Raw genomic sequence first — 25,158 nt, 5'->3', positions numbered from 1 at the left:
TGCAGTAATACAAAACACGCTGCCCTTCACTGAACTTTTTCAACGTCCTCCGTCAATCCTATCTGATGCCGATTCCACACCACGGATGAACACTCCAGACACGGGGAGACAAGTGTTGTGTAAGCATTCACTTTATTAGACCTGCTAATTCTCTAAGGCAGCATCGTACGTAAGTGACAAAAGCGGCCAACAGCGCGCGGCAGCTTCAGCTGACAAAACACAACCGCAGGTTTCGTTGCGGAACTGTCCTACATGGGCGGCATCTGTGTCTCTGCCTGAATCCTGCTGCAACTGGCGATGTTTGAATTCCAACATGTTTGAATCTTGTTGCTGCATCACGTGTGACACAGAGCGACAGCCACGTATCTTCTCGGCAAAGCAGTGGAGCGGATGCGATTGCAGCTATGAAATACTTATCATCCGATTTTAAGAAAAGTATTTGGTGAAAAAATTTGACTCTTCTGCATCTTATAGCTTGATATCTTTAGACGATAAAGGTCTGAATTTGTTTTTGTCATAGTTACTGTGCTGCACGAAATGTTTAAGAATTTGCAGAGGTAAAATCACATTGGGTAGACTTTCCATACAGTTCACTTAAGGCCATACATTATTGCATATGAAATGTAGCCAATATATCTAAATTGTTGAGACCGGAATGGTATCTCTTTTCGTTCTTGAAGTATCGGTTGTTATACCTGAGGACAAGTCACACGCAGCGCGTCCCTACCTTTCCTCCGCTTCGGAAATCGAGTGGTCGTAAAAATTTAAGTGTCAGTACGTTAAGAATCAGTACGTTAGGAAGGCAAATGAGGAGTCAGTAGGACTGGACAAAACATGAAACTAAAAAATTGAAAGAAAGTGTCAAATATTTTATGAAATGATGTGTGTAAAAGAAATAAGTAGATCAGAGAAACATTCTATGTATCTTTGAATGATACTCAAAACCATGAACAGAAAATGAGGTGCACCAAACGTTTCCCTAATATTTTTTTATTTCATACATTTAAACAAACGTTTGCTTTTATTTTCAAAAATTTTGTATGCTTTACTTTTACAGACTATTTAGATGAATAGAGACGCTTGGCCTTAACACCGACTGCTGATCAATTATGTTTGAAACATAAAATATCTGTAAAATTTAATGGTTCATTGTAATTCATTAGGAATTAAATTTGTTTGATATACTGGGATAAGTGTGTATACACTTAAAGATCAAATTCTTTGGCAAGACCTTAAAAATATACTTAGCGAAGCAGTGTAAATAGTATACATAAAACTTTGTAGGGACTGATGATATCGGCAGTTTGGTCCCTTAGGCATTCACACACATTTTGAAAACTTTGTATACAGAATTGTAACTGAGTCAGTTAAAACTTGGGACCTTTCCAAAGCATGTAGTCACAAACCGTAATGCTACCACTACACCACAGCTAGCTATTGATTCCGATTAGCAATCAGTGCATTTATTTATGCATTTAGGGTAGTTAGTGATGTAGTCAGTCATTCTTCTGCATTTATTGGCTGTTAAAAGTTATTGATCATGTAAAACACATTCATATTTAATTTATTGATAAGATAGTTGAACACACTCCTGCTCATTCACGTGTATTCGAAGAATTTGCCCGGTAATCTTTGTAGCTGATGATATTTATGAAATTCTCCATGGAGATTCTTCCCTTTGTAAATATCATACACAGCATTCCTTTTTGCTTTATTTTCTTAAGCAGACCTAATTCTATAGCCTTACTCTCGAGCTACAGTATTCTATAGGTTAGGGATGCTGTTTTATAGAAACAGCTGGTTGGCTCTAAGCAGCCATCTCGTAGCGCCACAAGGTCGCTCGCACGCAGGACACCTGAGCTTTTTGCCTCGATGCTGCTGCTTGTCACTGGAGTGTCGCATATCCAGACATCGCTCGCTGTCGGTCGCTTTTATTGCTCACATAGGGCACGGCCTAAGTGTTCAACCAGTAAATCACAGTCTTTGGCTTTCTTTCCCCTCAACATTATTATGTCATCATGACAATTTAAATTATTCGTGATTGTAATCACTATGTATTTAGTTTAATTTACAGCCTATAGATTTGTGTGATTATCATGTAACAAATTCAGTGGATTCATTTCACACTTTTCATTATTCATAGTCAACTGTCACTTCTCGCACCACATACGTATCTTGCCTAAATCATTTTGCATTTTGTTTTGATCACCCGAGGACTTTACAAGATGGTAAATGACAGCATCACCTGCAAACAGATTACACAGGAACAGAGGGTGAAAAGACTTCCTTGGTAAATTCCAGATATTACTTCTGTTTTAGTCTATAACTTTCAGCCAATTACAATGAACTGTAACATTTCTGAAAGGAAATCATCAATCTAGTCACATAACTGAGATAACACTCCTTAGGCACACAATTTGATTAGAAGTCACTTGTGAGGAAATTTAAAAAAATATGGAACATCCCCGGAATAAAGAGCTAGTTGTATTTCAAAAGAATGAGATTGTCTGTATCTGTGTTGGCTTTCCATCAATAAATCTTTTTCTTTGAGGTGATTCATACTGTTCTTGGAAAAAGGTACAGGTCACACTTGTCTACAAGAAGGGTAGTGGAAGTGGTTTACAAAACTACCGTCTAATGTACTGGATGTCGATTTGTTGTATAATCTAAGAACATATTCTGAGCTCAAACATAAGGAGGTATCTTGAACAGAATGACCCCCTTAACACCAACCAGCAGGGGGTCCAAACAAATTGATCCTATGAAACCCAACTCACACTTTTCTCACGTGACATACTGAAAGCTTTGGATCAAGGCAATCACATAGATGCTGTATTTCTTGATTTCTCGAAAGCATTTTACTCGATACCATTCTTCATTTGTTGTTAAAAGTGTGATCGTATGGGGTACCAAGTGAAATTTGTGATTGAACTGAGGACTTTTTGGTAGATGGTATGCAGCATGTTATCTTGGATGGAGAGTCATTATCAGATGAAGTAACTTCCAGTGCAACCCTGGGAAGTGTGTTGGGATCCTTACTGTTCATGGTGTATATTAATGGCCTCGCAGACAATACTAATATTGACCTCACTGTTTTTGCAGATGGTGCAGTTGTTTATAATGAAGTACTGTCTGAAAGAAGCTGCATAAATATTCGGTCATATATTGATAAGGTTTCAAAGTGGTGCAGAGATCAGCAACTCGCTTTAAATGTAAAATTCTGCCCTTCACAAAATGGAAATCGTAGGATCCTATGACTATGATATCAGTGAGTCACTGATGGAATCAGCCAACTCATACAAATAAATTTCATGTGGATCCAAGCTGATCAAAGAATCCCACAGAAATCTGTTTTTCACAAACTGCGAATTTACAAAATTTTACAAATTTTCCTCAAAATATGAAACTACTTATTTTTAAGCAAAATTGCAAAATAATCATTAAAATTGTGGAATCACATCATTTGAAGTTAACTGCGGAAATTGATTTGAGTTATATCAATGAAAACTGAATATCAATGAGAACTGATTCTACATCACTTCAATATATAGTGATATACCTGAGCAGCCATCAGGTTGTTTGCTGATGATGCTGTCATTTAATGTCTGGTAAAGTCATCAGAAGAACAAAACAAATTGCAGGACGATTTAGAAAAAACAAACCGTATGGTGCAAAAATTGGCAACTGACTAAGTAATGAAAAGTATGAGGACATCCACATGAGTGATAAAAGGAATCTGTTAAACTTGGGTTACATGACAGATCAGTCAAATCTAAAGGCTGTAAATTCAGCTAAATACCTAGGAATTACTATTACAGACAACTTAAATTGAAAAGAACACATAGAAAATGTATTAGGGAAGGTGAACCAAAGACTGCATTTTTTGGCGTAACACTTACAAGATGCAACATATCTACTAAAGGGCCTGCCTACACTAAGCTTGTCTATCCTGTTTTGGAGTACCTTTGCATGGTGTGGGATCCTTACTAGATAGGATTAAAGGAGTACATCAAGATAGTTCAAAGAAGAGCAGCACACATTATGTTATCAAGAAACAGGAGAGAGTGTCACTGACATGATACAGGATTTGGGGTAGACATAATTAAAACAAAGGCATTTTTCGTTGCTGTGGAATCTTCTCTTGAAATTTCAATCACCAACTTTCTCCTCCGAATAAGAAAATATTTTGTTAACACTGATCTACACCGGTAGAAATGATCATCATGATAAAATAAGGGGAATAGAAGGTAACACAGAAAGATATCAATGCCGGTTTTTCACGCACACTGTTCGAGATTGAAATAATAAGATAATTATTGTGAAGATAATTCAGTGAACCCTATGTCAGGCACTTAAGTGTGATTTGCAGATTACCCATGCAGATTTTATTGAGTTGAACAGTTCATAAGGTGAGGGACCCTCCACAGTATACAGTACGAAACAGAGATTACTGCATAATAGGTGTAAAACGAAGTGTAAAGTCGTAGATAGAGACAACTTAAAGAAATTCTGGTCGTATGTAAAGGCTGTTAGTGGCACCAGAGTTAGTGTCCGGTCCATAGTGAATGAGACAGGAAATGAAATTGAGGGTAGCAAAGCAAAAGATGAGATGCGTAACTCCATTTTCAACTGTTCCTTTACAAAGGAAAATCCAGGAGCATTGTCCCATTTTAATCCTCGTATCACTGAAAACAAAGATGAATCAAATAAGTATTAGTGTCAGTTGTGTTGAGAAACAGCTGAAATTGTTAAAATTGAACAAAGCTCCAGGACTCGCTGGAATCCGTCAGATTCTATACTGAATTTGTGATTGGGTTAGCCTCTCTTCTAACTATCATCTATCGTAGATCCCTCGAACAAAAAACTGTGCACAGTTCTTCACATCACACCCATCTACAAGAAAGGCAGAAGAAGTGATCCACAAAACTACTACCCAATATCCTTGACATCAATTTGTTGTAGAATCTTAGAACATATACTGAGCTTCAACATAATGAGTTATCTTGAACAGAATGGCCTCCTCATTGTCAAACAGCAGGAATTCTGAAAACGTCGAGCATGTAAAACCCAACTGGCACTTTTCTCACATGACAAATCGTAAGTTTTGGATCAAAGCAATATTTCATGATTTCCAAGAAGCATTTGACTCAGAGCCACACGTACTCATATTGTCAAAAGTACGATCATATGGGGTATCAAGTGAAATTTGTGACTGGATTGAGTACTTTTTGATAGGGAGGATGCAGCATGTTATCTCGGATGGGGAGTTGTCAGCAGATGTACAAGTAATTTCTGATGGTGCTCCTGGGAACTGTGTTGGGACCCTTGCTGTTCATGTTGTATATTAATGACATGACAGACAATATTAATAATAAAATCAGCCTTTTTACACATGATGCAGTTAGCTACAATGAACCATTACTTGAAAGAAGCTGTGTAAGTATTCAGTCAGATCTTCATAAGATTTCAAAATGATGCAGGGATTGGCAACTTGCTTTAAATGTTCAGAAACGTAAAAGAAAAAACTAAATGTACTGTGACTGTAATATCAATGAGTCACTGTAGGAATCTGCCAACTCATTCAAATACCTGAGTGGAACATTTTGTAGGGATATGAAATGGAATAATTACACAGGTTCAGTCATGGGTAAAGCAGGTGGTTGACTGTTTTATTGTACTGGGTAAGTACAATGAATCTACAGAAGAGATTGCTTACAAATTACTCGTGCAGCCGTTTCTAGAATATTGCTCAAGTGTGTGGGACCCATACCAGTTAGGAATAATGGGGGATATTGAATGTATATAGAGAAAGGTGGCCCAAATGGTCAGAGGTTTGTTAGATCCACGGGACACTGTCACAGAGATACTGAAGGAAATGTACTGGAAGACTCAAAGAGAGACGTAAACTACCCCAAGAAAGTCTATTGACGAAGTTTCAAGACCTGGCTTTAAGTGATGACGGCAACTTCTTATGTATCACTCACATAGGAATCATGAGGATAAGATTAAAATAATTATTGCAAGCACAGAGGCATTTAAACAATCATTCTGCTGAACTCCATACATGGGTGGAACAGGAAGAAACCCTAATAACTGGTACAACGGGAAATACCCCTGCCATGCATCTCACGGTGGTCTGCAGAGTATACCATATTTACTCAAATCTAAGCCACACTCGAATCTAAGCCACACCTGAAAAATAAGACTCAAAATGAAGAATAAAAAAATTTCCCGAATCTAAGCCACACCTGAAATTTGAGATTCAAATTTCAAGGGGAGAGAAAAGTTTTAGACCGCACCTCCAAATCGAAACAAAGTTGTTCCATTGTAACATTGGACACAATTTAGGTCGACTGGATGAAGATACAGCTACAGTAGTTTGGTTCAAGTAGTAAGCTTAGCAGTTAAGCTTTACCAGCTAGCCATTGCAACGCGTCAGGCGCTCCGTCTGTATTTATACGGGTACTCTTCCTTTATAACGTGCTTTGTCTGGTTTGAATCAATCACTTATTTTGCTTTGATTTTATAAGTGCCCTTCTTTTTGTTATAGGTGTTTACATCACTCTAAGCTGAAAATGCATTATTTGTTGCATTCTGATAATGAGTGTTTACAACTTGTCACCGCTCATGGCACGGCTTGCTTTTGTGCGCACTACTGCCACTTACAATAAAAAGAAGAGAGGAATTGTCTGATTCATTTAAAATCACTTCTAGTGCATGATATTGGCCACACTTTGGGTCACTAAATGCTTTCCTGCTACTTCAACATTTAAATAATTTGTCTCTCTGCAGTCACCATTGCCTGACGTTGCTCTCATCAATGCCATATCACAGACCTGCAGCACGATTAGAACTTTGTTCCACAAAATAAATAACTCCCTTCTTGAATTTGGCACTATAATGAAAGCGCTTCATTAGGGTTCACTAACACCAACAAGCACAAAACAAAATTCCACGAAGCAATAGGTGCCTCTACGTGAAATCTGAATGAGCCCCAGTGTATCAACTCGAGCAACAATCCAAAAGCCTTGTGGATTGTTGGCATTTTTGTGTACAGAAATTTATTTTTGTGTAAAGAAATTTATTTTTGCTGCTAAGAATATTTATAAAGCTGCTACATTCAAAGATGAACAATACAGAATTTCTATTTACTTCATTGGATAATGTATGAAAATGCAGTAGTTGAAACTCGGAGCAGAGAAAAAAGCTTGCCTTCTACTTTCTTTTTTAATTTATTTACTGATGCAGAGGTTTTGGCGCCAGTATTTATCTTTTGTGCCTGCAAAGCATGCCTGTGTAGTGCTACATATATTTGATGGCAGAAGTTAGTTGTGGTGACACCTACCAACATTTTGCAGAACTTCTGCTTACTTTGCACTCGATTCTAAGCTGCAGGTGGTTTTTTGCATTACAAAAACTGGAAAAAAAAGGTTTGTGTAATATTATACATTTTTCAAGGGGAATAAATATGAATTTAGCTTATACTGGTGCAGTGTAGTGACATCTTCAAGAAATGACTTATCTACTGGAACTTTGTTCCTTCTCTCTCCTGTTTTAGCTCGAAAATTTTGGCCTCCCTTTCCTCAGTATCCAAAGTCATTGTAAACTTCTGATGCAGGGGTTGAAATTGCCACTGCACATTGTACTTCTTCCACTCCAATAAAGTAGCATTACAAGACAGACATCAAGGGCCAGTTTGCATTTCAATAAAAAAAAGTAAACTTCTTCCCACAGTGGGTCAAAAGTGTAGGGAATCAACCAGTTTTCGTTTTGCTCATCTTAACTCCTCCTCAGTCATTTTCATCTCACTTTTGCCCTACTACGAATGCCAGAGAGACTTCGACTTCAGCGTCGACAACATTGATGACACGAAGTAAACGGGCCCGTCTCTGGCCGTGCACATCTGTAACAAACGGGTGATGTTAGCGGAGAGGTGGAGTGTAGAACTGCAGGCTGACAGTGGCCGCGGGCAAGCAGTGTGGGAACATTAGTGCATTTGTCCATCCCCATTGTGGGCCGTGTGTCGCATGTAACAATGGCAACTACTCAGTACATAAGAGCTTGCAATAAAGTTTCTGTCAAATTCTCGAGCTTTCGCTCGACTCGCGATCTACTGACGTCTGACGGTACCGACCCTGAGATGCGTTTTCCCGCCGTAATTTACTCACGTGATGGAAATTTCAATCAGTTTACCACAATACGTTTTGTTAACTTAATTTTTCATTAATTTCCTTTGCTATTTTATCTGAATGTATAAATCTGAACTAAACTGGCCAAGACATTTTTGAGATTTTTGGTAACAACTTTTCCCTTTCATATATTGCATACATGTAGGACAAGTCAGATTATGAGATCTTATGTAGACAGTGATCTTCCTCTTGTCTTGAAGGTAAAGTGTGCAAAATTTCATCAATATCAGAATAAAACTATGTTGTTGTTGTGGTCTTCAGTCCAAAGACTGGTTTGATGCAGCTTTCCATGCTACTCTATCCTGTGCAAGCTTCTTCATCTCCCAGTACCTACTGCAACCTACATCCTTCTGAATCTGCTTAGTGTATTCATCTTTTGGTCTCCCTCTACGACTATTACCCTCCACAGTGCCCTCCAATACTAAATTGGTGATCCCTTGATGCCTCAGAATACGTCCTACCACGCGATCCCTTCTCCTAATCAAGTTGTGCCACAAATTTCTCTTCTCCCCAGTTCTATTCAATATCCCCTCATTAGTTATGTGATCTACCCATCTAATATTCAAGATTCTTCTGTAGCACCACATTTCGAAAGCTTCTATTCTCTTCTTGTCTAAACTATTTATCATCCACGTTTCACTTCCATACATGGCTACACTCCATACAAATACTTTCAGAAACGACTTCTTGACACTTAAATCTATACTCGATGTTAACAAATTCCTATTCTTCAGAAACGCTTTCCTTGCCATTGCCGTATACATTCTACATCCTCTCTACTTGGACCATCATCAGTTATTTTGCTCCCCAAATAGCAAAACTCATCCATTACTTTAAGTGTTTCATTTCCTAATCTAATTCCCTCAGTCTCACCCGATTTCATACAACTACATTCCATTATCCTCATTTTGCTTTTGTTGATGTTCATCTTATAACCTTCTTTCAAGACACTGTCCATTCTGTTCAGCTGCTCTTCCAGGTCCTATGCTGTCTCCGACACAATTACAATGTCATCAGCGAACCTCAAAGTTTTTATTTCTTGTCCATGCATTTTAATTCTTACTCCAAATTTTTCTATTGTTTCCTTCACTGCTTGCTCAAGATACAGATTGAATAACATCAGGGTTAGGCTACAACCCTGTCTCACTCCCTTCCCAACCACAACTTCCCTTTCATGCCCCTCAACTCTTACAACTGCCATCTGCTTTCTGTATAAATTGTAAACAGCCTTTCGCTCCCTGTATTTTACCCCTGCCACCTTCAGAATTTGAAAGAGAGTATTCCAGACAACATTGTCAAAAGCTTTCTCTAAGTCTACAAATGCTAGAAATGTAGGTTTGCCTTTCCTTAATCTATCTTCTAAGACAAGTCGTAGGGTCAGTATTGTCCCACGTGTTCCAACATTTCTACAGAATCCAATCTGATCTTCCCCGAGGTCGGCTTCTACCAGGTTTTCCATTCATCTGGAAACTATAGAGTTGTACAAATCACAAAAACAAATAAACAGTCAGTCTTCTTCCCACAAATAAATTTTAAAATTTGTGATTTATGAAACTCAATAAGCGTAAATTGCAGTTCTAGGTTAAAAACACAGAACTGCCTGAGATTTTATGAAATTCCCTGAGATTTCCCCGATTAGTCCAGGTTTTTATGAAGAATCTCTGTCCTGTAGCAGCACCTCGCCTTATGAAAAACGTGTCTTTGGCTGCTTCGGTAGTGGTATATCCACACATTTCCACAGCTCGTTCTGCTCCCTTGTCTCAGGGTTACTGTAAAAACAAATTAGGAAAATTAGATATAAATCATGCAGCCGAGCACACTGGTACGCTGCTTGTCTATGTCCCTTTTCTGACCTACCATACTGGTGCACCCCCTCCCTCCCCCCCCCCCCCTTTTCACCTTTGCCCACCCGCACCCTCACTATAGGTGCACTCTCTCTCACTATGGGGTCCGAATGAACCCTTCCCGATCTTCCCGACATATACTCCATCCACTATTACTTCCAAAGGATTTCCAGTGTGTTTCTTTTACGTTTATGTGTGCATCGATAGTCCAACACCTTTCGCCTTCTGAAGTTGAACAGTGAACTGTGTTTGATATCGAGAATAGTGAATTTGGTAATGGAGGAGAGCACTGAGGGTGAAAATTATAGAGGTTGACCAACACTTGACTATTGTAAGTGGATTCGACACATGTGGACCACCACATTGGGATCACTGATTTACTTCAAACTTTGTACACCTTTAGTAGGCCATTAAAACAAAATAATGTACAAGTTGTAAGGTGTGAGAAAATCGTAAGAGAAGTTTTACGCATTTACTACGTGGTTTATGAAGCTGTCCGTAGGTGCCAGCATTAGCGCTAACAGTGATCAGCTGGTTACAGTCGGAGTCTCTCAAGACAAACGTGTGCGAGGCAATGCTTCAACTCCCACTCAAACCTTCATATCTGTAGTACAAGTGTAAATTCTGTGATATTCAAAAAATTTGCACTTACACTATTCATTCTTGCTGCATTAGTAATGTCTGACTGGTAAGTGTCAAATGGGGGCTTCCTGTGTATCCGCAGCTCGAAGCATCGAGGTGCAAACTAGTTCCGGGTACCTTACCAGATTGCGTGTATAAAGTATTTTACAAATGACAGGCATAAATTTTCAGGAAAATGAATAGTTTCTTCATTTACATGTCAACAATTGTCAATATGTTTGTTCTAATAATTGAATTTAATTAAAATCAGAAAGTAGTCAAATAACATGAAAGTCACTGAAACTTCGTGCAAATAAATGTAGTTTTTTTAATTATGTTACCTCTCGAATGTCAAACTAAATAATATGACCAGTAATGATGGGAGCAGAAGAAAAGAATTAAAATTTGTGCCACAGTCGGGACTTGAGAACCCATGTCTTGTTGCTTACTAGGCAGAAATGCTAACCACTGCACCACCGCGGCACTATAGTCAGCATTGCTGCACAAACTACCCTCCCCAACACAAACTTCAGTTCCTATCTTCAGCTTATTTTCCCCCTACATTGTCACTATTGCCAGAGCTCTCCGGCACTGGAATAGCAACCCAGTGTTGGACGTAACAGGGAAGCCCTGTACCATAGGTGATCTTATAGATCTTATAATTAAATTTTCCCTGAGACATTTAAGTCTCATCTTTATCTACAGTAATGATGGAAGCAGAAGAAATGAATTAAAATTTGTTAAAATTTCTGCCTAGTAAGCAAGAAGACCTGGGTTCGAGTCCCGGCTGTAGAAAAAGTTTTAATTAATTTCTTCCGCTTCCATCATTATCATAGATTAGACTTAAATGTCTTGCGGAAAATTCAATTACAATATGATCAGTGATGAAAAAAATATACACTCCTGGAAATGGAAAAAAGAACACATTGACACCGGTGTGTCAGACCCACCATACTTGCTCCGGACACTGCGAGAGGGCTGTACAGGCAATGATCACACGCACGGCACAGCGGACACACCAGGAACCACGGTGTTGGCCGTCGAATGGCGCTAGCTGCGCAGCATTTGTGCACCGCCGCCGTCAGTGCCAGCCAGTTTGCCGTGGCATACGGAGCTCCATCGCAGTCTTTAACACTGGTAGCATGCCGCGACAGCGTGGACGTGAACCGTATGTGCAGTTGACGGACTTTGAGCGAGGGCGTATAGTGGGCATGCGGGAGGCCGGGTGGACGTACCGCCGAATTGCCCAACACGTGGGGCGTGAGGTCTCCACAGTACATCGATGTTGTCGCCAGTGGTCGGCGGAAGGTGCACGTGCCCGTCGACCTGGGACCGGACCGCAGCGACGCACGGATGCACGCCAAGACCGTAGGATCCTACGCAGTGCCGTAGGGCACCGCACCGCCACTTCCCAGCAAATTAGGGACACTGTTGCTCCTGGGGTATCGGCGAGGACCATTCGCAACCGTCTCCATGAAGCTGGGCTACGGTCCCGCACACCGTTAGGCCGTCTTCCGCTCACGCCCCAACATCGTGCAGCCCGCCTCCAGTGGTGTCGCGACAGGCGTGAATGGAGGGACGAATGGAGACGTGTCGTCTTCAGCGATGAGAGTCGCTTCTGCCTTGGTGCCAATGATGGTCGTATGCGTGTTTGGCGCCGTGCAGGTGAGCGCCACAATCAGAACTGCATACGACCGAGGCACACAGGGCCAACACCCGGCATCATGGTGTGGGGAGCGATCTCCTACACTGGCCGTACGCCACTGGTGATCGTCGAGGGGACACTGAATAGTGCACGGTACATCCAAACCGTCATCGGACCCATCGCTCTACCATTCCTAGACCGGCAAGGGAACTTGCTGTTCCAACAGGACAATGCACGTTCGCATATATCCCGTGCCACCCAACGTGCTCTAGAAGGTGTAAGTCAACTACCCTGGCCAGCAAGATCTCCGGATCCGTCCCCCATTGAGCATGTTTGGGACTGGATGAAGCGTCGTCTCACGCGGTCTGCATGTCCAGCACGAACGCTGGTCCAACTGAGGCGCCAGGTGGAAATGGCATGGCAAGCCGTTCCACAGGACTACATCCAGCATCTCTACGATCGTCTCCATGGGAGAATAGCAGCCTGCATTGCTGCGAAAGGTGGATATACACTGTACTAGTGCCGACATTGTGCATGCTCTGTTGCCTGTGTCTATGTGCCTGTGGTTCTGTCAGTGTGATCATGTGATGTATCTGACCCCAGGAATGTGTCAATAAAGTTTCCCCTTCCTGGGACAATGAATTCACGGTGTTCTTATTTCAATTTCCAGGAGTGTAGATTACAAATTAAATTTGAGCGGGAGTCCAACCATCACCCCACATACATTCATCTTACAAAGCTCAAATGCTTATCACTTGAACACCACAAACTGCAACATTCTGTGCCCAGCACAGATACACACATTACATAATGGACATGTAAAACTTCTGTTATGACTTTCTCAGAACTGCCAGAGTATTGCACCTTACTACTTGCAAATTATGTTGTTTTAATGGCCTACTAAAGGCGTACAAAGTTTGAAGTAAATCTGTGATCCCAATGTGGTGCCCCCCTCTTGTCAGTAATTAAGCAGAGATGAACAGACACTCACAGAATTCACTAGCGTGGGAAGTTGCATCTAACAAATCTTTAGAGTGAAGACTTCGACAACGGTTTTTGACACGTAATGATAGAATATATGTAGCCCTATAAACATTCCACAGCAAAATATTATTCATTTAAATAATGTCACAGAATAATGAATAAATCACAAGAAAATAAAACAATTCTTTTAAAAACCTTAGCATGAACTGAGAGTCTGAGGAATAGAAAAAAATTAGAAAATGATAAAAATGCGTAAATGATATAGCTTTGAAGAGTCCATGACACCCTTCAACTGTGGGAAAAGGAAAAGCTTAAGAGAGTATATGGAATAACGTTTACATAACACTGTATTACATCTTTATAAAATGCATTGGAAGCCTAAAATTGTACCAAAAAGATTGGAAAAGGCCATGGTGTTAGTAAACACTGCACTGTTTTCTGTTATTTATTGCAGTGGGTTTTGAAGTATTTTACATACTACATTTACTGACAATCGTCGTGAAACTCAATTTAAATATGTAGAAGTTGAATACTACTTATAAAGCTAAAATTGTGTCTCTTAGTTCATGTACGAACTGAGGAAACTGAACAAACTATGACTTTTCTTAATGGAATGATAATTATTGTAATAGCACTCAAAAGCTCTTGAAAAAATAAAAATAGAGTTATGTAACGGTTGTTAACATCGGCATTGAAACTTTCCAGTAAGACACTCAAGAAATGAGCCAAAAATGAAATGCAAGGTGGCCAGATCCTGCTATTGATAAGCCAGCTGGCATATAAATGCCTTTACCCTGTATCTACATTGTGTAAAGTAGGGCCAACAGGAATTGCATTTAGTCTCAGTAGCATAGGCCTACTTTTGTGTTGCATATAACAATGGAGCCTGGCACAAGAGCCCCACTCAGAGTTTACATTGCCGTAATCGATTCCAACTGCCTCACTTTTCAATTGTAGCTCACTTCTCAGATACTTTGGTGAAAAGTTTCAATCCCAACATCAACAAACATTATATCAAACGTCCTGGCAGATTAAAACTGTGTGCCCGACCGAGACTCAAACTCGGGACCTTTGCCTTTCGCGGGCAAGTGCTCTACCAACTGAGCTACCGAAGCACGACTCACACCCGGTACTCACAGCTTTACTTCTGCCAGTACCTCGTCTCCTACCTTCCAAACTTTACAGAAGCTCTCCTGCGAACCTTGCAGAACTAGCACTCCTGAAAGAAAGGATATAGCGGAGACATGGCTTAGCCACAGCCTGGGGGATGTTTCCAGAATGAGATTTTCACTCTGCAGCGGAGTGTGCGCTGATATGAAACTTCCTGGCAGATTAAAACTGTGTGCCTGACCGAGACTCGAACTCGGGACCTTTGTCTTTCGCAGGCAAGTGCTCTACCAACTGAGCTACCGAAGCACGACTCACGCCCAGTACTCACAGCTTTACTTCTGCCAGTACCTCGTCTCCTACCTTCCAGGTTCGCAGGAGAGCTTCTGTAAAGTTTGGAAGGTAGGAGACGAGGTACTGGCAGAAGTAAAGCTGTGAGTACCGGGCGTGAGTCGTGCTTCGGTAGGTCAGTTGGTAGAGCACTTGCCCACGAAAGGCAAAGGTCCCGAGTTCGAGTCTCGGTCGGGCACACAGTTTTAATCTGCCAGGAAGTTTCATATCAGCGCACACTCCGCTGCAGAGTGAAAATCTCATTCTGGAAACATTATATCGCCGGACTCATATTTTCGAGTGTAATTAAAAGTGTGTATATTTCCACTAAATAACATAGCTGCTTCAACATCTCTGTTATTAAAGTAGTTTAGTCAACACAGCTAAACTACATGCTCCTCTACGTACGAGCATATGCTGAAAACAGGGCTCAAGTTATCACTGTAGGAAAGCAAACACACACACACACACACACACACACACACACACACACACGTACACACACGTACACACACACACACACACACACACACACACACACACACACACACACACACACACACACACACTAATGTGTGTGTGGGGGGGGGGGGGGGGGGGGGGGGGACACATTCATTCACACACCAGACTACTAGAAACCAAAATGCTAATGTACACACCAGTTTTGCCACCCTTCTGACATCCAGCGCAACGTGGCAGAAGTTAAGCTGTGCGTTTTTGCCTTCAGGACATATTCCATGTCCCGTGTATTGTAATAGGAGCAGTCGGTGTGTAGCTCCTCTAGCTGCGGACAGGCACCCACCAGATCACGAAGCCTTACAGGTGTCATACTCCACAGGTCCTCGAACACCACCAGACAGGTCAAATGTTCCAAGGTGGACAAGAGTCCCGCAAGTAGCCCGTTACGCAGCATGCTTGCTGGTAGTTTCAGCTTCTGTATCTTCGGGCACTTCTGAAATATATGCTTCACAGTCTGCGGGAAGAACAAATTGCAGTACATCTGTTAGGAAGCAAGCCGCACATTCCACAGATTAAATCTCATTACGTAATGTAACTGTTAACCCGGAGGCAGCTGCACCTGTCTCTAATTCCCGTGGTTTCAACTATAATTTTCTTCTCGGGCAATAGCTACAGTTACATATTTTTAGTTCAGTATTTAAAATTGTTTCAATAATCAATATAAATATCTTTATAACAGTGATCATAACAACAATAACCAATGTATCAACTTACACTAATACACAAAACGTATGACAAGTTTGAAAATACAGCATTCAAAGGAAAATAAATTTTTCAGAAGCATTTGATATTGAGACATGTGTGAAAGTTACTCCAATGATATCTGTATTACAGATACAGATGGGAAGTTTTATTGAATTGAGATGTAAACTGAGTGAGGATATTGTGTTCTTTCCTAAACAGCAAAGGTGGACCACCAAACAATTTTATCACAGCATCTACCTGTATTAAAAAGCACACACTTGGGTTTTTGCCTGTGCCAGGGGTACCTGCCCCAATCTGTGCTCAATATTTCAGGAATGCTTTCTTCAGTGTCTCCCTTTTCCTCACTGGATATATCACCACAGAGATAAACACTACCGTAGGTGTAAGAATGATTACCTGACAGCTTTACTGCCCTCCCCCCCCCCCTCCCCAAATCCCTTGCCGCCCCCCCCCCCCCCACCCCTATCACCCCCACCCCCCACCCCCCAAGAGTTTCTGATCTGATTTTGGTACTAATTCTGTACGTTACTATCACTTTCAGATTCTCTGGGTTCAGAGGAACTATCAGTTACATATATTGTTGGAACATAAGGATTTAATGAAGCAAAATGGTGCATTACATAATGAACAGATTAAATCTAAACTCCACCCGAACAGCCCACGAAGGCCCAGCGGTACAGACTCCCTCAGCCCACAGGTGTCACTGGATGCATATATGAGGGGGGGGGGGGGGGGGGACATTTGGTCAGCACCCCATTCTCTCAGCTGTATGTCAGGTTATGAGGTGGATAATGAACAGAGAGATGCCAGTTATTTTGGAGTCCTAGACTTGTCATATTTATGGAAGTTGATAAGCTTGGGACAAAATTAGGCACTTAATATGCAAATATCATAACGGGTGTGAGACAAGGTGATACTATTTCACCAATGTTGTTTAATCTGATCCTAGAGAAAGCAATCCAACAAATGAAAAGAGGTGACATTAAACGGTAGGACAGATTTATTGGGTTATGCAGACGACATTGCATTTATTGGGTTATGCAGACAACATTGCAGTTATAGCAGAATCAGAGGAAGAGATGGCAGGAACTGTAGGGGACATAGCGCAAAATGCAAGAACGATCAGGTTACGGATTAATGCGGAAAAGACCGAGGTAATGGAGGTACTAAGAAGACCCCTAATGACATCCCATTACAGGTAGGGATATAGAAATTTGCTAAAGCGGAAAACTGTAAATGCCTTGGTTCACGGTTCAACAGGCAAAATAATTTAAAACAGGAAATAAACCAGCGTATTGTGAAAGGGTCTAAAACATATTTCAGTCTGAAGTAGATAATGTCATCCAAGAATCTGTGAATTAAGACCAAACTTAAAGCATAAAATGCCATGATAGTGCCTGTATTGTTGGTCTTCAAAAGAAAAATTATGAGAAGGATCTTTGGACCAGTCCAGGAAGGGAGCTCACGGAGACGTAGAAAAAACCAAGAATCGTACGAGCTGATGAGGCAACCGAACATCGTTCAAAAACTGAAAGCGCCACATTGCTAGACCAGACACCTCTCGGGCAAAAGCCGTACTTATGGGAAGGCTTGATGGTACCCGTCCAATCGGAAGACCCAGGAGCATTGTGAGTTCAGCACACGATCTACTGTTCCTCGATCGCCGATTTGATAGACTGAGAAATAACGCCGAGTTGAACTCACGAGGGCTTAAAGTCACGGAAGTGCAGTAGGTGATATAGCACTTAGCAGCCCCATCAGTCAAACAAATCAGTAACAGCTTGCACTGTACGCGCTTGAGCATTGTCCTGCAAAATGATGGTCAGGTCCTGCAGAAAGTGTCATCACTTCTGTCTCTAAGCTGGTCGTAGGTTGTGTTCCAAAAATGAACAGCATATGGACAGAAGTGATGACACTTCCGTCACGGATTGCACGGCCCCTCCTGCCAGAGGTTGCAGTCCTCCCTTGGGCATTCGTGCATGCGTTTTTCTTAGCTTAAGTTAGTTTAAGTAGTGTGTAAGTCTAGGGACTGATGGCCTCAGCAGTTTGGTCCCTTAGGAATTCACACACATTTGAACATTTTTATGACACTTTCTGCAGGACCTGACCATCATTTTGCAGGACAATGCTCAAGCAAGTACAGTGCAAACTGTTATTGATTTGTTTGACTGATGGGGCTGCTAAGTGCTATACCACCTACTTCACTCCCCTGGCTTAATCCTTCCTAAGTTCAACTCAGTTTCTAAACTGAAGGAAATACTTCACGGCATTCACTTCAGAACTGCTACAAATTGTCAGGCAATAGACCACTGCACAAACTGTCAACACAACTGGCACTGCTAAGAGTATCCCACGACTTCCACATCACTGGCAACGGGTTATACACAATGCTGGTCACTAGTTTGAAGGTCAGTAAAACTTTGAAACACCTATATATTTTGTACCAGCCGTAAATAAATAATTGCCACTATTAAAGTTCCAACCCTCGTATGTTGCCTGTGTTACTAGGAAGGGAAACCTCAACAACTCCTCTTCCATTTGCTTCACCTGGTCCTACTCAACCCAACAAGCTACCTTCCTAGATGTTGACCTCCACCTCAAAGATGGCTACATCAGTACCTCCGTCCATATCAAACCTGCTAACCACCAGCAATACCTCCACTTCAACAGCTGCCACCTGTTTCATACCAAGAAGTCCCTTCCGTACAGTCTAGCCACCCGTGGTCGTCGCATCTGCAGTGACGAGCAGACCCTCTCTAAATATACCATATGCTGACCACAATTGTCCTCCCATCCTTGTGTAAATACAAATCTCTTATGCCTTATCTTTCCAGTCTCCCACAACCTCCCAAAGTCCCACAGTCCGGCCACAGAGGAGCATTCCCCTTGTAACTCGGTACCACCCGGGACTGGAGCAACTGAATTAAATTCTCCGCCCGGGGTTTCAATTACCTCTAGTCATACCCTGAAATGAGAAATGTCCTACCCACTATCCTTCCCACCACTCCTACCGTGGTATTCCGCCGTCCACCAAACCTACACAATATACTCGTCCTCCCTTACACAACCCCTGCTCCCAGTCCCTTACCTCATGGCTCATACCCCTGTAATAGACCTTGATGCAAGACCTGTCCCATACATCCTCCTACCACCATCTACTCCAGTCCAGTCACTAACATTACCTATCACACCAAAGGCAGGGCAACCTGTGAAACCAATCATGTGATCTACAAGCTAAGCTGCAACCACTGTGCTGCATTGTATGTAGACATGACAACCGACAAGCTGTCTGTCCACATGAACGGCCATCGACAAACTGTGACCAAAAAACAAGTGGACCACCCTGTAGTTGAACACGCTGCCAAACATGATACCCCTCATTTCAATGACTGCTTCACAGCCTGTGCCATTTGGATCGTTCCCACCGACACCAGCTTTTCTGAATTGCGCAGGTGGGAACTTTCCCTGCAATACATCCTACATTCCCGTAACCCTCCTGTCCTCAAACTTCGTTAGTCACTGTCCTCACCCATCCAGCCCCTTCCCTGTTCCCATTCCAGCACTACACAGCTGTCATTTCACCACCACACCCAGTGTTTTAATTTCTTTTATTTTTATTTTTATTTCTCTCCTTTCTGCTACTTACCCCCTCCGCAACTTCTCTCCTACACTCCGTCTAAACTGCAACACTTCACTGTCTGCCACTCCCACCATACTATCCCTTCCCCTCCCCACCCCAGCCTCCTCCTTACCCCCACCCAGTCGCCACTCTCATCATGCACTGGTGCTGCCGCTCGCAGTGTAGTTTCAGCTCTCTGAGACTGCAGGCGCTTGCGCTTGCGCTTGCGCGGGCGTGTGTGTGTGTGTGTGTGTGTGTGTGTGTGTGTGTGTGTGTGTGTGTGTGTGTGTGTGTGTGTACTGCTGGCAAAGGCCTTAATGGCCGAAAGCTACAATTGTGTGAATCTTTTTATTGTACCTACCGCGGCTCGGCATCTGTGCTACATGGAGAGTAGCAACTTTCCTTCTCTCATATTATTTTCCTTTACTAGGGTGTAATTGTTGGGTGAAGTCCATAAATCTCACAGTCAGCTGGCTTCAAGCTTTCTGACCATTTTCGGGTGCGCACTAACAGAACATAATTCAAGAAAGTGCATGTCAGGTCCAAACTACATACGTATTGGTTGACAGGTGTATATGCTGACCACTCAAAAGAGGCCAAAACCACCTGTCTCTCATTAGAATGTAAGTTTCTGTCTAATAACTACAGCTTAACGAACAAAAAATTATGTCACCGATTTTTATAGGCTGTACACGTCAGTTGCGAGCAATTATTAAAAACACATGATTTACACTGAAGCAACTGCAATCAAACTTTAAAGGAAAGTTGAACTTACTAAAAAGTTCACATTCTGATTAGATTCAATCTGTAGTCTCGTGAGGTTTGGACAGCTTATGCAGAGCTTGCGCAGTACACGGCCTCTGATGGGACGCATAATCGTCAGTCTGCGCAGCTGCGGCATCGTGCCCACTGACCGCAGGACCTCTTCATCCGTTTGCTGGCACCTGCAGTGGACGCACTCTGAGAAATGGACCCCGCAGCAGTTCCTCCCTCGCTCCATCACGCGTCTGTGAGAGAGAGGCAACGAGAAAAATTGATAACTATTCAAACTCTCATACTGAGATATATGAGGGAGGTCCCGTAAGTACCTGACCCGACAAAGGAATCACAAAAAGTTTGGAAAAAGATGTATTTATTTTTCAACAAAATCTCCTTCTCAGTGATGTTCAATAAGTTCGATACCCTTTTTATAATGACAACTGTCTAACTTCTCAAAATAGCCAATAACTGCCAACATCGTGTGTTCATTTGTTGAAAATCTTCAACCATTGAGCCATTTTTTCAAGTTTGAGAACAGAAAATATTTTGATGGGCCTAAATCTGGCGAATAGGGTGCATGAGGTAGCAATTCAAACTTTAATTAATTACTTTTGTCCATTTCAATTTGGATTTGTGAGCTGGTACATTGTCCTGAAGAAACAACACTTTTTTCTTGGTCAAATGTGGCCATTTTTGCTCGATTTCTTCACCAAAATGTTGCAATAAGTTCGCATAATACTCAGTGTTACAGTTTTTCCTTTTTTGAGGTAGTCAATGAAAACTATCTCATGTGCATCCCAAAAAAAAAACTGACACCATGACCTTGCCTGCAGATGAAACGGTGTTCACCTTCTTTGGAGTCAGTTCTCCAATTTGTATCCGTTGCTTCGATTGTTCTTTTGTCTTGGGAGTGAAGTGGTGGTCCCATTTTTCATTCATAGTTATGAAACGGTGCAAAAAAATCACCTCTGTTGCTGCAAAACTTCACTAAATGCTCAACTGAAATACCTTCACGACGCTGTTTTTGCTTGAGTGTGAGCAAACACGGTGCAAACCTTGCACACAGTTTTCTTGTGTCCAATTTTTCAGATAATATCTGATGTACTGCACTTTTTGAAATGCCTACTATGTTGCTAGCTCCCACACTTTCAGTCGGTGATTATCCAGTACCACTTTGTGGATTTTCTTGATCATTTCTGGAGTTGTCACCTCATTTGGTCATTGTTGCGATGCAAGTCTTGGCAGCTTGTACAGCCTTGTTTATACTGAACTACCCAATATTTACTGTTGCCAATGAAGGAGCAGACTCTCCCAAAGTAAAATCTACCTCAGCTTTAATATTGGTTGCACTGAGGCCTTTCAAAAAAAAAATGTTGTATCACATAAAGATGACCAATTTTCTCCATTTTCACAATTTCACTCAACATTCACTATTGATGGCTTCCACACAAATACTAAACAATGTGGTGTCTTCCAACTTGAAACATATGCTTCACAGATCATTTACTTTCTAATCCAGAGATATTTTTCAATAACAATTGCCATCTCTCGGTCAGGCCGTGTACTTATGGGTCAACTCTCATAAATTCCCTGTACATAATGACTCTCACAAGCTATAGAGTGGGAAGTCATATACTTTTAATCACACAGATAGAAAAAAAAATTGCAACACCAAAAGATCATTAATGTACGAGGCATGTTTTTTAAGTAAGTACCATTTTGCCACACCACGGCTGCAGCGCTGCGGTCAGCGTTCTGCGCATGCGCACTGGGTACCTACATCTGTTGTCTATGCACTGATGCCATTACAGTCTGATTTTTCCTTGTTTACGTTGTGTACCGAGTATTTAAGATGCCTCCGATAATCGTGAGTCTCGCTAACTGTGAAGTATGGGCTGTTATAAGATTTCTTAGTGCTAATGGCCTAAAAGCAATAGATATTCATCATGAGACCTGTGCAGTTTATGGAGAAAACATTACAAGTGATGGAATGGTAAGAAAGTGGGTGTGAGCATTTAAAGATGGCTGCACAAATGTGCACGATGAACAATGGACCGGGCGTCCTTCGGTAGTTAATGAAAGTTTGGTGCAGGAAGTGGACAATAAGGTGAGAGGAAACAGACGCTTTATGATTTCCTCCTTGCGGGATGACTTTCCTAATGTTTCTCGTAGTGTTTTGAATGGCATTGTGACCTAGCACTTAAATTACTGAAAATTGTGCATACGTTGGGTACCGAAAATGTTGACAGATGTGCACAAAACCATACGTTTAGACAGTGCATCGACTTTCCTTGAACAGTACCAGAAAGGCGGTGATCATTTCTTAAGCCAAATTGTTACGGGCGATGTAACATGGATGGCCTACGTCACACCAGAATCAAAGCAATAGTCCATGGAATGGCGGTATTCAGATTCACAAATAAAAGTGAAGTTTAAGCAAACAATTTCTGCCCGGAAAATCATATGCACAGTTTTTTGGGACAGAAAAGGAGTATTGCTTGTGGAATTTCTTCCTCATAATGAGACAATCAATGCAACAGCTTACTGTAAGACATTGACAATCTGCACCATTCAATTCAGAACAAAAGATGTGGCAAGTTGAGCAAGGGCACTGTTTTGCTGCAAGACAATGCCCGTCCGCATGTGGCGAACCAGACCAAAGATCTCATCACATCTTTTCGGTGGGAAACTCTAGTGCAGCCATACACGCAATTGGCATTCGTTTGCAGGAAAATACGGACTGAAATTAAAATCGTTTGTCGAACAGAAGATTGGGAAAGTTTTATATCCAGTAAAACCAGATGCCAAACCAGAAGGTATGTATATTTACGTGCATATGAATATTCAATAATTGATTATAAATTATATGTCGATGTTAATAATAATGTTTCTCGCCTTCAGCAGAAGTACGATTGGCCTCCTTGGGAACGCCCAAATTGGAATGAAATGCATGAAGGCCAGAAACATTATGCATACAAACAGTGGCTAATGTCACGTGTACGTCGTGGTTTGACCATAGATCACGAACGTCCATCAACATCTGGCAGTACATCATTAGCACCGAGCTCAGAAAGTGTTCCTGAAATCGACTCGGAAGAGGACGTAGAAGATTCTGACGACAACGGAGAGGATCCAAACCCCGTTCGACCATTAGTTCCTTACTCTGACTGACACAGAAAACGGTGCTATGAACGAAGAAACAGCTAAACGTACAGCATCGGCCCAAAAAGCAAAGGGTGCAAAGAAGGCTAAAAAAACACTTCCTGGCACAGCAGCTCCCTCAGCTAATGGAATGGGCGATTCCGCCAACACACGTGATGTGCCATTACCTGCACCGTCAATATTAGATACGGGTAACATTACCAGGTATAGAAAAGAACACAGATTTTTTACGTATGGTCTATCATTTAAAGTACTCACACACGAAAGTGCTGTATTTATGATTACCCCTTTGGCAGAAATTCCTGTTGATCGACCATTTTTGTACATGACCCCCTCTGAATTTGATTTATTACCACATGGTAGTAGAATTGTTCATTGCTCTGCACAAGTGATTGCACATAATCCCAGGATTGCTTTCCCAACAAATTGAAGTGACTCTGAACTTACAACTTTAAATCAAAATAAGAATATGATTACTTCTGTGGGTATTAATTTAAAAATACCTGGTGTTAATGTTACGCCTACTGCATTTGGCTCATCAGCTCCTATGGAAACAAGTAGTATAGGTCATAAACGTAATTTTAATCCAATTTGGAAATCGTGGTATGGGTATAAGAATAATGAAGAATCGTTTTTAACTACAGTACATGCCTATCAATTCGGACAACCCATTAATTTGAAAAATTATTATGCCTGTGTGTCTAGTAAAAAGGCAAAAGGGCTGCATAATTGGGGATGGAAATGTGTTCAACCGTGTGTTTCTGAGGTAATTGCAGATTCTCGTACTGGCAGTGTTATTGTTAACTATGACTATAAACCAACATTAGGTTTTATCAAAATACCAAAAGTTGCAAATGTTGATATATTCCCTATTACAGCTACTGCACCAGGAGTACCTCAACAGTATACAATAACTGGTGGCAAGCACTGTAATCCATTTATGGCATGTGACAATTTTTCAAAAACACCTTTGGAACCAGCTCAAATTCAGGAACAATTAGTACAAGCTATTACTCCAGTAACAAATGATGATTTCTCTGGATATGATGATTTAATAGAAAAGGCAGATATTGCTTCTGCTGGGTACAGTATTAGACTCCATGATACAAATGTCCAACCTAGTCTTAATGTAGGCATAAACCCTACATATGCTTTAAGCACTGGCAGTTTAAATAATGATATTGTTAAATATACTGATACTCAAATGTTGTTTGAAGTTATTGCTGAATGTTCTGTTTATTCAGATGGTTTGGAAACTCATTATCCCAGAGCAAATGTACCAAATGTTCAGGTATCTGATATGATTTATATGTCAAATGTGAGAAGGAATCAGGAATCATCAGTGTACAAGGGACAATATGAAATTAAACAAGCTTGATTATAATATCTTGTATTTATTGTAAAAAACATTTGTATTGTACAAATTTTAAATAAATGAATTATTACATTGGAACAGTGTTTCATTTCAATAATCAATATTATACATTTGAAGTAATTGAAAGAAAGCCAAAGGATACGGCTTTTTACATGCATTTTTTAATTCATCAAACTTTCTCCACCTAATTGTACGTACACGAATATCTTTAAAATCTGGGTGAGAACAAATAACTGGTTGTGAATTAGAAATTAACAATAATGGAGAACGTCTTAATATAGCGTCTCCTTTGTACTTCA

General features: G+C 41.2%; 1 protein-coding gene across 3 annotated transcripts in view; it reads right to left on the bottom strand.

Moving 5' to 3' along the window:
• The window catches only part of LOC126215056 (F-box/LRR-repeat protein 7-like), a 167,851-nt gene that overhangs the window by 57,207 nt on the left and 85,486 nt on the right, over positions 1-25,158 (bottom strand). For all 3 annotated transcript variants that reach the window (XM_049941702.1, XM_049941703.1, XM_049941704.1), the window contains 2 exons: positions 20,339-20,570; positions 15,380-15,693 (listed from right to left, as the gene is read on the bottom strand). In XM_049941702.1, coding sequence (XP_049797659.1) covers positions 15,380-15,693; positions 20,339-20,570 — 546 coding nt within the window. The remainder of the gene's footprint in view (positions 1-15,379; positions 15,694-20,338; positions 20,571-25,158) is intronic.

The sequence above is a fragment of the Schistocerca nitens genome, chromosome 12 (assembly GCF_023898315.1).
Source record: "Schistocerca nitens isolate TAMUIC-IGC-003100 chromosome 12, iqSchNite1.1, whole genome shotgun sequence".
Taxonomy (NCBI): domain Eukaryota; kingdom Metazoa; phylum Arthropoda; class Insecta; order Orthoptera; family Acrididae; genus Schistocerca; species Schistocerca nitens.
Note: the sequence above shows the minus strand (reverse complement) of the source record. Positions and strands in the feature narration are given on the sequence as shown.